General features: G+C 41.9%; 1 protein-coding gene and 1 long non-coding RNA gene across 4 annotated transcripts; one reads left to right on the forward strand and one right to left on the reverse strand.

Moving 5' to 3' along the window:
* Positions 1–204: 204 nt before the first annotated feature.
* Positions 205–7999, reverse strand: LOC148685915 (uncharacterized). Of its 2 annotated transcripts, none has more exons than XR_015949771.1 (3): positions 7830–7999; positions 4075–4227; positions 205–948 (listed from the first exon to the last, which is right to left on the reverse strand). It is a non-coding gene; the product is annotated as an uncharacterized LOC148685915 (long non-coding RNA). The 2 variants fall into 2 exon arrangements; XR_015949772.1 differs by lacking the exon at positions 7830–7999 and adding an exon at positions 5572–6700.
* PRDX4 (peroxiredoxin 4) lies at positions 6608–14402 on the forward strand. Of its 2 annotated transcripts, XM_035115184.3 has the most exons (8): positions 6608–6936; positions 9218–9335; positions 10987–11103; positions 11444–11566; positions 12357–12487; positions 12833–12867; positions 14068–14114; positions 14290–14402. In XM_035115184.3, exons 1-8 carry the CDS (start codon positions 6666–6668, stop codon positions 14291–14293), a joined length of 846 nt encoding a protein of 281 aa, XP_034971075.3. In that variant the 5' UTR covers positions 6608–6665; the 3' UTR covers positions 14294–14402. The 2 variants fall into 2 exon arrangements, with proteins under 2 accessions (XP_034971075.3, XP_034971074.2); XM_035115183.3 differs by lacking the exon at positions 14068–14114.
* Positions 14403–15262: the final 860 nt, after the last annotated feature.

Consider the following 15262-nt stretch of genomic DNA (forward strand, 5'->3'; position numbering starts at 1 on the left):
CCCCTGAGTTACAACCATTCCCTGATATACTGTATGAAAGGTGTGGGGAACCTTTGGCCCTCCAGATGTTGCTAAACTATAACTCTCATCAGCTTCAGCAAGCATGGCCAAAAGGACCAAAGGACCAAAAGTTCACACCACCTGCTGTATGAGAAACACACACACACACACACACACACACACACACAACCAACCCCTTAAGAGTGCAGAAGTTGTTCATTTATTTATATAGCCATATCCTTCTTTTTACTCCAAATGGAGTCCCCAAAACAGGTTGTAAACAGAACAAAACAATAGCATCAATTTAAAACCACGTAATTTGTTTAAAAACAAAACTATATAAAAGGCATTTCTAAACAAGGCTGTTTCCTTGAAGGTTAGGAGGGAAGGCCTGAACAAACCTCTTGAGGAAGATTCCAGACCTTAGGAGCCACCACTGAGAAGCCTTGTCCCCCATAACCAACAATCACACCTCAGACAGCATTAAGGTGTGGTCCAGAGTCTCTTCAGAAGATCTTAATAGATAGACAGAGCCATGTAGGAGCAACTAGTCCTTTAGATATTCCAGACGCAAATCATTTAGCTTTGCAATGGCTCCTTCTGTGTTTCTGAGCAGAATTCAAAGTACCACTTGTTGTCTCTAAACTTTAAAGACAACCAGTAGCACTTTGATTTGGGCTGAGAAATGCACCAGGACGCAAAGCAGATTAAATAGCAATGGAGTCAAATGCTCTGAATAACAACACACACCACATATCAACAGTCTGGCAGCGGCATTCTGAACCAGCTATAGTTTTCAGATCTTCAAAGGCAGCTCCACCTAGAGCATATTGTAACAGAACAACACAGTTGTTATGTGGTAGTTTGGATCCAGGCCATTATCTTCATGGGTTTTTTTTCTGCTGTGAAATCTGCCATCGAGGTACGAAAGTAGGAGAACACTGCCACCTATTGAAAAAAATAATAGTGATCTGGGTATTGAGGTATCTACATCTTTCCGGAAAAAAACTCCTAAACCCACTCCTAAACCCAAGAGACTTTCAAATAGTTGCACTGATCCTTGCTTATGTAACATATGTTATTTGACGTTCTATCCAATTGTTGCATGTTCCTAGGTGTAAAGCAGGTGTCTAAGATTCAATAAGTCCCTGTTGTAAAATCCCACCGCTACCAGGAACTCACTTGGTGTCTTTAGGCAAGGTGTGCTCTCTTTGCTTATGCCCTGGCCCTCTTCATATGCAAGACAGGAATAATAATATTGACCTACCTCTTTGGTTGTTGCAAGGTTTAGAAACAGGATAATATATGTGGAGTGCCTGCCAAAGCATTGTGCAAATGCTATTATCTGAGATTTCCAAGTGGAGTCAAGAGCATGTGTCCAATGCACAAACAAGCCCACAGGTGGGCATTTATTAAATGACAGAGATATTTTCAGGCACATGCATACACATGCATGTGCTATGAATTCAGTTCAGAATTATAAGACTCAGAGCTGATTTTGACAGATTAATTTGACAAGCATTGTGAAGTGGTCAGTCAAATATTGGGAGTTCTGTTAAATCCACTCTACAAAAACTATAGCTATAGATAGATATACGCAGACATATGCCACACTGGCAGTTTAGCAAGGAATTGCCTTTTCCCACTCCTTTTATGAAGAAACCAGTTACTATTATTGCCAGGTGGTTGCACTCTGAAGTTTCTATTTCTCCCACCAAACATGATTTGTGGAGACTTTCCCTTCTGAATCTGATACTGCATTGTTTTACTTTGAACTGGTGTTCTATTTAAATTTTTTTTTAAATTATGATTATATTTTTACCAATTTAGTCTCATCATTTTTTTACCTTTCATTTTTATATACAGTAATGAAATAGTATCTATTTTGCTTTATAAATTCAGAAAGAAAGAAAAATCTGTATTTAAAGTGCACTCCATGGAAACAGTAACTAATATTAATAGGCAATGAAGGTGACTATTCCAGGTGTAATTAACAGGCTATTCATCAGTAACCTCAAAGCCACATGGAACAGGAAGCAATAAAAGGGATAGGAAGCTTTTAATTAACATTAAAAAGAACCTTAACTGAAAAGGACAGACTTCTGAGTAAGCATTATAGAAGGATCTTAGCCATGGGGAAGGATTGCTTGATATGTGTGGGACCACTACTTCAATGCTGTCTCCAACTGATTGCAGGAAGCGATACCTCAGCAGTGCTATATTATGGATAGACTGGCCATCATCTGTTTTATTTACTTCCATCTGGGCGTCGCTACAGGACTCTATACACAAAACCGCCTAGGCACAGGAATAGTTTTTTACTTTGTGCCATCAAATTGTTAAATATGTATCTGTGTAGCGGAAGGGGAGACCAGTTATGGGTGGGGTTCCTTTGCTGTGCTATTGTATTGTGAGTGGAACAGTGTTTGTATAAGGTACATTTACATTGCAATGTAGTCAAAGCAAAATTCCAAGTATGTTTGGTACTTGGCCAATAAATTATTCTAAATTAAAATCTAGACTGAACTATAGTTTTAAAATAAATACTCGATGCTCTCCCCCCCCCCCCAAGGTGTATTGAACAGGTACATCATAAGTCTGATAAACTAAACACCTTTGTGAATCATATTCAGCTGAATCATGACCAGATGTATACTGTATAGAAAAGTACACTTAACTTTCATCACCCAAAAGATGGAAAGCAGTCACCAGAACAAGGATGTCTAAGCAGATGATAATAACCTGTCACCATTGTTCAATCAGCCCATGTTTGCATTGGTTTAACAATTGATATTGCCAGAAGTTGCTTCTAGGCAGGACTGTAAAAGCAAAAGCTGCTCAGGAAGCCGAATCTTTATGTGTGCAGAATTCCTTTCTACAGGCACTTTGCAGTCCTGCACATGACTCTACCCACCAGTTTGCCTTAGTGAGAGCCAGAACATTTCACTTCTCCAATTAGTAATTTTCATCATGCTCATTCTATTGAGCATAACACCACTTTGGAACCACATTTCTTTTTATTCCCTGGTAGAAAATCCCTTCTCCCTCTGCTTTATAGATTTTCTCTCATACATGACAGCCAGTGTCATATATTTGTTGAAATGCCCTTTTCAGTTTGAGAAGATAAAAAGAGCTAGCTAGCAATTTCAGCAGAATATTGTTAAATATCAGTGAGTGCCTCCAAGAAATGGCAATGAATGCCATGTTGCAGTCCAAATATTACATTTGGCATAATATTTTCCATACTGCAAAAAAGATATTGGAAATGTTTCATTGTATATTGCACTTAAAACACACTTAAAATGTTGTATTTGCAGCTGTATAACTGAGTCCCTTGTCTACACACATTAGGGAGATGCACATATGCAGGAGGAAGAGTGGTCAGATCATTAGTTCAGTCACTGCGTACAAGGCAGATTACATATATATTATACTTGTACCAGAAGGAATTAGCAATCACAGAGTCAAGGGAGGTATATTACAAAAATGGAAGGTTGATTGCTATGCCTATGCAATTAGTCAAAGAAACAAAATACTGGCAGTATTTAAATTTGACCTTTGGATAGCGCTAAGAAGACCCTAATGCCAGTTACAGAGAGGAGAAGGCAATTACCACCAGACTGGCATGCACAGAGCTATAGTAGGTTAAAGAGGGAAGTTCAATGCAAATACTCCTATCTGTGGACTTGGGGTGCTGGGCTCTGAGACCAGAAAGGGGAACCATCTGTAAGACTTGGGTATTTGCTGCCTATGCCCTCATCTGGTCAGGTGAAGTGATGGGATGTTCTAGACAACATGACATACACTTGCTTTGTGTATAAAGAATGTAGGCACATTTGTTTGGGTGCGGACAAGCAATCACCTTGCTTTGGTGTCCATCCTGCGTCTATAAAGGCTGGGAGGCCTAGCAGGCTGCTTTGCTGCTGTCTACATCTTCTTTAATAAAGCACTAGAATTGGCCATTCTGATGTTTTTGACATCCTTCTTTGGTATCCCAGTACCCAACCCCTCCCCTGAGCCCTGCTTTGGGCCTGCCAGTTCAGAACAGAGAGCAAGTGAAGTGAAAATTAATACCTTGACTGTTCCAAGATGGGAAAAGTGGAGAAACTCTTCTTCAGAGGGTTGCAGTAAATCAGTAAGCTGTCTTTGTGTTAGGACACTGGGGGTTTCGCCATTCCTCACAAATCCTTGGCGATCAGACACTCTGGCTCTTAAAGATAGCTCTTGCTGTCAACAAACAACCAGAGAAAAGGCAATGATAGGAGGCAAAGGATAGAATGAGCCCTCATAGGTTTCCTTGAGCACAACATTGCATGAAACTGATCTTGCAATGAATGAATATTTGTTGCTTTTGAGCCTCGACAGAAGCCCTGAGTATAAAAATAACAGATGGAAAGGAAGGTAGAAGACACTGAGGACAGAGGTAAGAAAAGGAAGCCAAAGTGACTAGAACCGGAACAATCTAAGCTACAAAAGATACCATGAAAACTAATGTTTTGAAGTTTGACAGCCTGTATTCTAAGCGACGTAAGAGGGAGTTGCCTATATTCTAAGCCACGTAAGAATAGTTTAGCACATACACTTGAAAGCAAGTTGCACTGAAGCATTGAGACTTGCTTCCATGTCAACATGTTTAGTACCTAATGAATAATTTTATTTCATCCTTTCTAGGGCCAAATTGCATGTGCATTTTAATCTGTTTTAATTTTGATATGGCAACCTTCCCTTTCAGTTAATGAACATATCACCATTCTTTTCCTGCCTGAAATGTCACATGCCTTCAGAAGGCACCTCTCCACATTTCTACCCTAAATACCAGCCAGACTGCCCTGTATGTGCCTGCAATACTGCTAGTTCCTTCATGGTTTCCTCCTACTCCCCTATTCTCCTGTGAAATTGACAGTCGGGGGAAACCATATCAGATTCACCTGTGCCTCTAGTTTCTTGGTTGATTAAAGTATTCCAGTGTGCAACTAGACTGGTGTGCTGTGCATACATAATTTTTGAAGTAGGAAAAAAACCGCCTGATCTGCTGAGTAGCAACAGTAACAACAGCAGAGATGTAAGTTGGACATGTGATGCTCTCATAGCCTCCATGAAAGTGCTAAGGTTTCCCCCTCAACATTGTTAGTTTCACAAGAGAGGGAAGAAGGGAAATGGTAAAGGGAAATCTGCCTCTATGAAACTCACTTCCATAGAGAGGAAAACATTCCCGAATACATATAGTTCAATACAAGAAAAATGGTGGTTGGTTGGTTGGACTATAAATTGAGCTTCAGATACATAACATGTTCGCAAGTGTCACAAAAATGCAAGTAGCATGAAATGTAGCTATAAATGCCTTCCTGCACAGTCACCAATCACTTTAAAAATCAAATGCAAGTACATTTAAAATTGCTTTTCTGTCTTTCACACATGAAAACCAACATAAGGAGAAAGCAGCACCTCTACAACAGGGGTGGATCACCTTTTCCAGATTCTGACCTCTCCCACCACCACCCCTCAGGCCATTTTGGCAGGTGCACAGGGCCCACATAGCAATCAGCTGATGCAATTAAATGAGGTGACAACCTCAAAAGGGCTTCCTGTCAGCAAAGTTGTATGTAGAGGAAAACTGTGTTGACTCCAAACTTTAGCTTGGTCTGCATGAGCTTCATTGGGCATGGCAGAACAGGATTGGCAGCAGTGGAAAGGAGTTGGCTACTGCTGCTGCTTTTCACTGAATTCCTCTCTGCCCATATTTTCCAGTAAACAATGGCCAAAAAGTGAAAACGTGTCCTTGATAATTCAGCACAGGGTTACCATGTCCTGGATTTCATTTGTTGATAATAAATAATAGATAGCAAACAATTGCAAAAAGAAAAACGTGAAAACATGTCCTTGATAATTCAGCATAGCGATACGTCCTGGATTTCATTTATTGATAATAAATCACTTTTGATTTAGCACCTGTTTCTGGTCAAGTGAATTAGACACTTTGTTAATGAGAAGCTGGGTCTTTCATTGCTTTCACTTTATGAGAATGCAAATAGGAGCTGCTGCTGCTGTTGTCCTTGTTATGGTAACACGTTTCTATGCTTCCTTCACGGCCAGCGATTCAGTTCCAAAAAGGAGAAAGCAGCTGTGAATCAGATGCTCTTCAGACATCTGTGTCCTTTCCCAGAGAAAGTTTTGGGAATGCAGCTTTTAAGATTACTTGCGGGGGGCGGGGGGCGGAATGCCACACAAGTATAACAATTCAGCTGCTGATCGGAATGCGATGCTATATGGCTATGCCACATCCGGTGTTGTACTGACACTCAGGTCACCTGAAGCAGGGAATGAGAACCCGTGGCCCTCCAGGCGCAGCTGGCATCCCCTCATTCCGGGCCAGCATGCCCAACGGTAAGAGGCGCAGCCTGGAGGGCTGCCAAGCTTCCTCCCGTGACGAGGCTGCATTCCGCCTCACAGACTAGGGCGCAGCCAGTGGGACATGCGCAACTGCGCCTCAGCAGAGGACAAGCGGGGAACCGCCGCGAGGGGAAGAGGGCGGGCGTGTCAGTGTCGGCCGTCGGGCCCCGCCCCCAGAAGCAGCCCCGGCTCCCGCGCCTGCCTCTTCCTCCCGCCGGGCCTCGGCGCTGCCATTCTCTTTCCTCCCTTAGACGTGTGCGGCTTCCCAGGTCGCCATGGAGCCGCCGCCGCCGCGCGTCGGGACACCCACAGAATGCCAGGGGGCGGCGGGGAGCGGGAGGTGCCCGCGACGGTTGGCGACGCGGCCGTTGGCCGTTGTGTTGCTGGTGCTGGCGGCTACCATGAGCGAGGAGGTGGCCACCGTCGAGGCTGCGCAGGGCTCGGGCGACGAGAAGTGCCACTACTACGCGGGGGGCCAGGTGTATCCGGGCGAGGCGTCGCGGGTGCCCGTCCGAGACCACTCGCTGCACCTCAGCAAGGCCAAGAGTAGGTGCCTGAGAGGCCCGGCGAGGGAGGGAAGGAAGGAGCGAGCGGGAAGGCGGGAGGGAGAGAGACAAGAGGCGACTGCCTCGTCGCCTCATCCTTGGCGCCGAGGGAGAAGCCGGGGCGGCGGCGGCCAGGAGGAGCCCCTCAGCCCAGCCTTTTCTCCCTCCCTGGTCCCCATGCTTTTTCCTTTTTTAATACTCTTCGTTATTGTTCATCTCGACGTTGGCATTGTGCAAAGCAGAGCAACCCCCCCCCCACACACACACAGTCGCCGCTCCAGTTTTGTTCCCTGGCGGGGAAGAGAATTTACGGGGGTGGGAAGTGGGGAAAACGCGAGTGCTGCTGAGACGCGCGGGACGTGCCGTGTTATTTAGAGACGCTGCTGGGAAATTGGGGGGCGGGGGGGGGCGGGAAATGATGTCGCGGCCGAAACGTGGCTACTTGTCGTTGTTGATCTATTGCAGCAGAAAAGAGGGCGAGGGAGAGAGAGGCCTTCAAAGAAGAAAAGTGATTTGTGGTGGCACAAGCTATTTCGCAGCACATCACGAAAGCTTATAGGCAAAACAGAAATAAGTGGCCACAGGTCTCTTCCGTGTTTCTTCTTAAGCTCCCCTCCCAAAAAGGAACAGCAGGTTAAAGCCAAAAAAGTGCTCTCTACCTGCAAATTTTAAAGGCTTTCCCCCCAGTGCAAATGGCAGAGTGGGAATGGGTTAAAAGGAAAAGAAGCACCTCCCTCTTGTTTCAAATATTTACTTTCCTTGTCGGTGCACGGTTAATTCGAGGGTTTTTTTTTTTTTTTGGTAAGGACACGTCAGACAAAAGGGTATTGGTTTAAAAGTGTAGAGAGGTTTTTAAAAGGAGAAGTTTAAGGCTGCAATCCTACACCTACTTACCTAGGAGTTAGCCTCATTGAACACAGTACTTCAATGAGTGTTGTTGTTGTTTAGTCGTGTCCGACTCTTCGTGACCCCATGGACCATAGCACGCCAGGCACTCCTGTCTTGCACTGCCTCCCGCAGTTTGGTCAAACTCATGTTCGTAGCTTCGAGAACACTGTCCAACCACCTCATCCTCTGTCGTCCCCTTCTCCTACATGAGTAGCCATGTGTTTTACAGCATTCTGAAATGATAGAGTGGCATTCTGTACTACAGTACAATCAATTGAATATGCTGTTTTACAAAAAAGTTTCAGCTAAGTGCCTCTTGGTAAGAAAACTGCAAGATTGAATAATCTGGCAGATTTCTTGTTTGTTTTTTAGACAATTTGCAAATAAGACAAGCTTTGTATCCAATAGTGACTTAGTGTCTATTTTTGTAAGTAGTCATCATAAACTGATCGAGTAAGAAGGTGCTTTGCATATACGTATGTCTTTAGGTTGCAATCCTAAATCGTATGCATACTGTACTTACATTTAATTTAATTCAGTAGGGCTTACGGTACGTACATCTGAGTAGATACAGAGAAAGTTTTGTTAATCAATGGACAGTGATTCTTTAGTTTTCATACTTGGGCTGCAGTTGGGTCCATTTTTTAAAAATATCTCAATTATGTTTTTCATCAAGTAGTTTCTTCATTGGCACCAAGCTCTGATTACTGTGATTTAGACTGCTACTTTCACAGTGCCATTGAAGATACTGTCAGATGCAATATATTTTGAATATCAGCTGCTGGGAATCACAACAGGGAGGGTGCTTAGCCACTTGGGTCCCATTTACAGACTTCCCATATGTGTCTGTCTGGCTACCACTAGAATTGGATGCTGAAGTAGCATCCTTTGGCTTGAATCCAGCTGGTTTCTTCTGATGATATCATACTCTAACCTTGGGAAGTATGGGTTAACAAAAGTTTTGTAGAACCTTAAGTCCCAATCTTCAGCACTGCAGCTTAAGTTTCCTAACCCTTTACCTGTCATTTCTTAGTGTACACCTTAGTACCGACATATTCCATTCACCCATCCTATGAATTTCCAAATTTGGGCTGGCATAGTTCCAAACATTTGTGTTGGCATATGGTAGTTGCACACATCACCAGCAAATAAATAATTAAATAAAAATGTGTGCTATGGCATTAGTGTATCTTTGTTGGTACACCAGTTCTCAATAACTTATTGTAAGTCATAAGAACCGCAACTGAAAATAATTTTTCCAATATATGAGTTCTTCCAGCATTGCTTCTTTAAAATGAACGTTATATATGTTAATCTCAAAGAGAAATATTGCACTTATATCCCAGCACAGTCAGGCAAAATGAATTAAAGTTCAATGTATCCTTCATTTTTAGTTTCCGAACCAGCACCTTATTGGGAAGGAACAGCAGTCATCAATGGAGAGTTTAAAGAGCTGAAATTAACAGATTTCGAAGGAAAATACCTTGTTTTCTTCTTTTATCCACTTGACTTGTAAGCAAAACACATGAAATATATGTATATTTTCACAATATAATGCTTGCTGATCATAGTCTTTTCATTTTTAGGGCAAAAAAAAAATTGCTTATCTAACAGGAATAAAGAATTAGAAAATATAAAATTATGAAAGTGGCTATGGAAATCCCACAAATTACAATCCTAAGTGTTTTCTCGATTTACTGGGGTAATATGTGTGAAATGCACAATGATACATGGGTGGGGGCAGGGGGTCAACTGCCCCCCATCAATCAAGTAAATAAATAAAATTACTTAACTAGGTGACCAATTGCATCGCAGATAACTCGATTATGCCCCCCAACATAATCCCTGCCTCCCCCCAAAAATAAAATAAATAAATCCTGGCTACTCCCATGCAATGATCATGAATCCTTCTAATTCTGAACTTGTGTGGTCTGATTTTTTTTTTTTTTTTTTGAGTAGGACAACAGGACAGGGCCTCCTAGAGATATGGTAGTACAGTAGTCTCTATGCAAACTGTTAGTTTGTAAAGCGGATAACACCTCAGCAAGGACTCATGCTCAGGGCCCTTACTCTCCAGAAATGTCCCACTATACACAGCAGGGCCCTGCAGCACTATGTAGCAAGCAAAAGCAGCTCACCCAGTGGTGTGGAGCAGCAATGCCAAATTTGCTGGCCACAGGGCCACTCCTATTTACCAAGAGCAGTGAAATGGTGGGGAGGTTGATGTGGTACAGGAACACTGGTAGGAGTGCTGGATTGGCTGCACCAGAGTGCCCCTATCGCACCAATCTTCCTGCTGCTTCGTCCCTCCTGGTAAGTGGCACTCATCCCACTGCCATTTACCAGGCACTGTACCTGGTACCAGGTACCACCCAGTAAATTTGTTTCTGGTTGCATAAAAAGCTTTCAAGAGGGTGGGAAAGAAAAGGTGTCTCTGTTGTTATGGTCTCTAGAAAGTAAATCCCCCCCTTGATAATCTGTTGCTCCTGAAGGCCACTGAACATGCCTCCTGAAACCTTCCCCTGTATGTTTATACCCAGAGCTGCACTACAAGGACAGGGTCCCAGCTTGCTGAAGCCCTGAACAGAATAACTTGTATTATGGACTGGGGATATGCCGCAGCATTTTGTTCTGAATCCCCGCTTAATAATATGACTTTATTGCTGTCATCATCAGTACAAGAAGATTATATAGTTGATTGATTCTTGAAGTGAAGGACAAATAAGATAGTTTTCTATTAAACATAATAATGTTGAACTTGACTGCTGCTTACAGACTGGAAATAGAAATTTCTTTCTAGTGGTGCACTCAAGTATTTAGGATGTCACATATCAACAGCTATGCGAACACATCACAGAGTATGTAGTTATTCTGGCACGGCAAGATGGTTCAACAAAATACACTGCCAAAAATGTTTAGAATAGGATGCTAGAGTTTTAGAAGTTGTAATGGAATAAAACGTATTTTCCTACGCTCCTCCTTGAATCAGTGACCAATGAAGGCTATAAATGGGCATGCATAAATAAAAGAAAATAATCACTCAATAAATAGCTGGAAAATTGAGTGCTTTGCAGAAAGCAGTTCATCTATGTTTTAGTGATTAGTTGTAAGTAGGGATCTGTTCTTTTTAGACATTTGCAATTTTATCTCTCTTTAAATTTAGCACATTTGTATGTCCAACGGAGATCATTGCCTTTAGTGACAGAATTGAAGAATTCAGAGCAATAGGTGCTGAAGTGGTTGCTTGCTCAGTAGACTCACAGTTCACTCATTTAGCATGGTAAGTCCTTTTTCCCTTTCATTTACACAACTTGTTACATTTTCTGTACGAAACAGAAATCTTGATTGGAAACTTGGGACTGTTAAGTAACTGCAGCCATCCCATGAGTATAGCTGCCCAGTTACAGGAGGCCTATCAATGGCAGGAGGAATGTGTTGTCAGGAAACTTCCATTTCTGGAGAAGTTTACGCAGGAGAGGGTGAGGGAAATGCAAAGACTAGATCAGGTCCATTAAATTCACCACCTATCATGTAGAGTAAATACTGTGAATGATATGAAGTTGATAGTGCAGGTATGGAACAGTTCTCACTGAAGTATTTGGTGATCTTCATTGCTATAGGATTAATACAGCTCGGAAGCAAGGAGGACTGGGACCAATAAAGATACCACTTCTTTCAGATTTGACGCACCAGATCTCAAAAGATTATGGAGTTTACCTAGAGGATCAAGGACATGCTCTTAGGTACAATGTTAACTATTCCATTTCCTTCTGTCGGCTGCTCAAATGGTTATAGATTATTGTCATATTTTCCCTGCATGATGCTGTATCAAAATTCTGTTACATTCAATAAAAATATGTGCTTAAAAAAAGTTGCAAGATCAGAATTGCTAATTTTACAACAGCAGTCTATTGGAGAGAAAAACTTGACCAGAACAAGAGCACAGTTCTTAAAAGTTGGGTTAACAATTAGCTATTTCAGTGGATCTATGATGTCAGTGGACCCAGGTGGCGCTGTGGGTTAATCCACAGAGTCTAGGGCTTGCTGATCAGAAGGTCGGCGGTTCGAATCCCTGCAGCGGGGTGAGCTCCCGTTGCTCGGTCCCAGCTCCTGCCAACCTAGCAGTTCGAAAGCACATCAAAGTGCAAGTAGATAAATAGGGACCGCTCCGGCGGGAAGGTAAACGGCGTTTCCGTGCGCTGCTCTGGTTCGCCAGAAGCAGCTTTGTCATGCTGGCCACATGACCTGGAAGCTGTCTGCAGACAAACGCCGGCTCCCTCGGCCTATAGAGCGAGATGAGCGCCGCAACCCCAGAATCGGACATGACTGGACCTGATGGTTAGGGGCCCCTTTACCTTTACCTTTTTATGCACAGGCATAATGATGTGTATAGTTAAATCCCATAGTGAAATAAAATGTATTGCTTTATGTGAAGAGTTGATACAGATGTTTAGCAGACAGGTGTAACATATATATATATGCACAGATTGAGCTTATTGATGTTTGTATTGCCAATTTCTCCTGTTTCCACAGAGGCCTGTTCATTATTGATGGCAAGAGAAATCTTCGACAAATCACAATGAATGATCTTCCTGTTGGCAGATCTGTAGATGAGACTCTTCGTCTAGTACAAGCATTCCAGTATACTGATGAACATGGAGAAGGTATTTCCTGCATGGTTAAACATTCAGTTGCCTACACAGAAAAGAAAGATTTCTTCTAGATAGCAAGTAAGAAAGCTGAGTGTTAGATATTTTGACAAATTACTGTTGGTCTTAACATTTCTAGCAATCTTCAATACTATAATATCTGGTTTCTGGTATTAGCTGCAAAACTAATTGAAAAGTTCTGAGTCTATGATTAAATCCTACTTCGTTCAGCTACCTCATCATATATAGATTTGCACTTGCAGAAAATGAAATATTTCTTTCATGTTCCACAGAACAAAAGGAATAGGAAGGCAGGGTTATTTTTAACCATGAGCTTAATGTCTTTCATTGTCTTCTTAGTTTGCCCTGCTGGTTGGAGACCAGGCAGTGAAACAGTAAGTTGGTGTTTATACATATAATTGGAACATAGCTTTTCTTGAATGCTCCATTTGAAATTTTTTAATCTTTTGTCATGTGGGGAATGTTATCAGCAAGCCAAAAGCAATGCATGGGCAATTTGAATGCCATTTGAAACCTTGCCTTTTACGGTACTTCATCTTATCTCTATCAGCTTTTCCAGCATGCTTTTGTTGCTAAGATTTTACACAGTGAAGGAAAAATCAAGACTAATTATTTCCTTAATGTGCTTGCATGTTAGATAACTGCTACATGAATAGCATCATAGTTGTGCAAAAAACCTGCTCCAGAACGCTATAGCATTTCAGTAGGATACAAAAAATCACAAGTACTAGTAATTTTGCACTCATAAGTTATATCAGTACCTTAACTAATAATAGTATTCATTGGTCAATAGATTTCCCAGTCTGAGTACATCCAGTTAGGCTACAGTCATATGCACATTTAACTTGGAATAAGTCCCATTAAATTCAATTGGAGTTAATTTTGAGTAGGTATGCACAGGGCTGCACTCTTTATAAACATTTTGTAGAAGTATTTGTCATTTATTTCTACATGTGGTTTATCACAAGTGTGATTGTAGACAGGTCACAAAAGAACACTGCATGCGTTCTCAAGACAATTCTACATCCCTACAGTAGTTTGTTTTATCCAGACATATTACTGAAGGACACAGATAATTCCAGTCTCTCCCCCCCCCCCCCTTATGATTCTGGGTACAATCGGAAGATCATCAGGTGCACCTTGGTACCAGAAAAATCAATGGTGCTTATCAGTGCAATCCTATGCTCACATTATGATTGGGGTGTATATGTCACCATATCCAGTGTGTGAGGGGAAGAACACAGTCAGAAAATAGAAAATACAAAATCCATACAAGCAAGAAGCATTATCAAAGTTCACAGACACATTCCAGACAAGCAAAAACACTTGCTAGAGAGCAGAGCCAGTGAGGGGAGAGGCAAAGATAAGGCGCATGGAGGGCCAAGGCTACCCACCCTTGGTTTACCATATCTGAACTGGTGTAACTGTAGTTCTTACCAGGAAATGTCTGTGTTGAGCAGCAGAAGGAGAGGTAGGGCACATGAGTCTGTAGGGTATTCTGTATCATCAAACTATTGTGACATGAAAACAGGAATACACTAATAGCTGTAGCCATGCCTTCTGCATATGTTTAGATCAAACCTGAAGATGCTATGAGAATGTGGTGGCCAAGAGAAGAGTTGTAAGTACCGTTGGGTATTTGAGTACCTGTGTTATCTTGGGGAAATCATTGGAGGATGGATAGGTCTAATATACACCCAATCATCAGCACAGGACTTAGTTCACTTTATACAGCAGATATATAACAAACATTAGACTAGTTGGGTTTTGATTGTGACTTTTTTTTCCTTATCCAGATAATTCCAGATCCTGCAGGAAAACTGAAGTATTTTGGTAAAGTGAACTGACTGCTTTCTTCTACAATTCACAGCTAAGAATCTGCCAATAAAAGTTCCACTAATTTTGATAATTGCTTCTGTGTTGCTTCTTGGTAGAATTGTACCAGTGTTTCGTTCAGGTGTTTGTATAAGGCTCCTTGTTCTACTAAAGTAGAATAATAGCAGTGAAGCAGTGCTAAAATATTACCATGTAAAAATACTTTCACTGTTAGAAGTCTCATGCTGCTAGTCACACTAATAACTCTTTCTAACCCAACTATATGCATGTTTACTCTGAAGCAAGCACCGTGTTCCATAGAATTTAGTAAGTGTGCAATTTAATCTCACACACCAAAACCAAGGACACACACACACTCATCAGCTGATTGATCAACCCTGCTTTCTACAGGGAAAGCAGCTGCATCTCTGCCTGACATCACAGGAAGGTAGGTGGGTATGGTTTGTGGAAAACAGCCTTGCAGGGCCAGCAGGAAGCCCACAGGCTGGAGGTTGCCCACCCCAATATATTGATTTCATAATTCAGACTTCCCGTATTCTATTACTATTTTGAAAACGCAGAGACAAAACAAATGAGTGCAAGATGGGCATGAGAAAAGAAGGTAATCGTTCATTTGTGCTGCCATCTGCATGTATTCTTGCAAAGGGTGCCGGACTAGATGGAACTCATTTCCAAATTCAAATTAAGCCTTAACTTCAATTATTGAATTGCAAGCTATGCACACAATGTTTTTGAAAGAGACAGTACAGAGCAAATGTGAAAAAGCCAGTGCTTTTTTATTTAAAAAATGTTTAGGGGTACTCTCATTTTTCTATTCATATTGAAATACTGCCCTCAATGAGGCCAAACTTAAAGATTCACAAAATGTTTAGGAGTGTGCATACCCCTGCGTCCCCCAGGAAAAAAAGCACTGGAAAAAGCTATCACATTTAC

The sequence above is a fragment of the Zootoca vivipara genome, chromosome 4 (genome assembly GCF_965207765.1).
Source record: "Zootoca vivipara chromosome 4, rZooViv2.hap1.1, whole genome shotgun sequence".
NCBI lineage: Eukaryota > Metazoa > Chordata > Lepidosauria > Squamata > Lacertidae > Zootoca > Zootoca vivipara.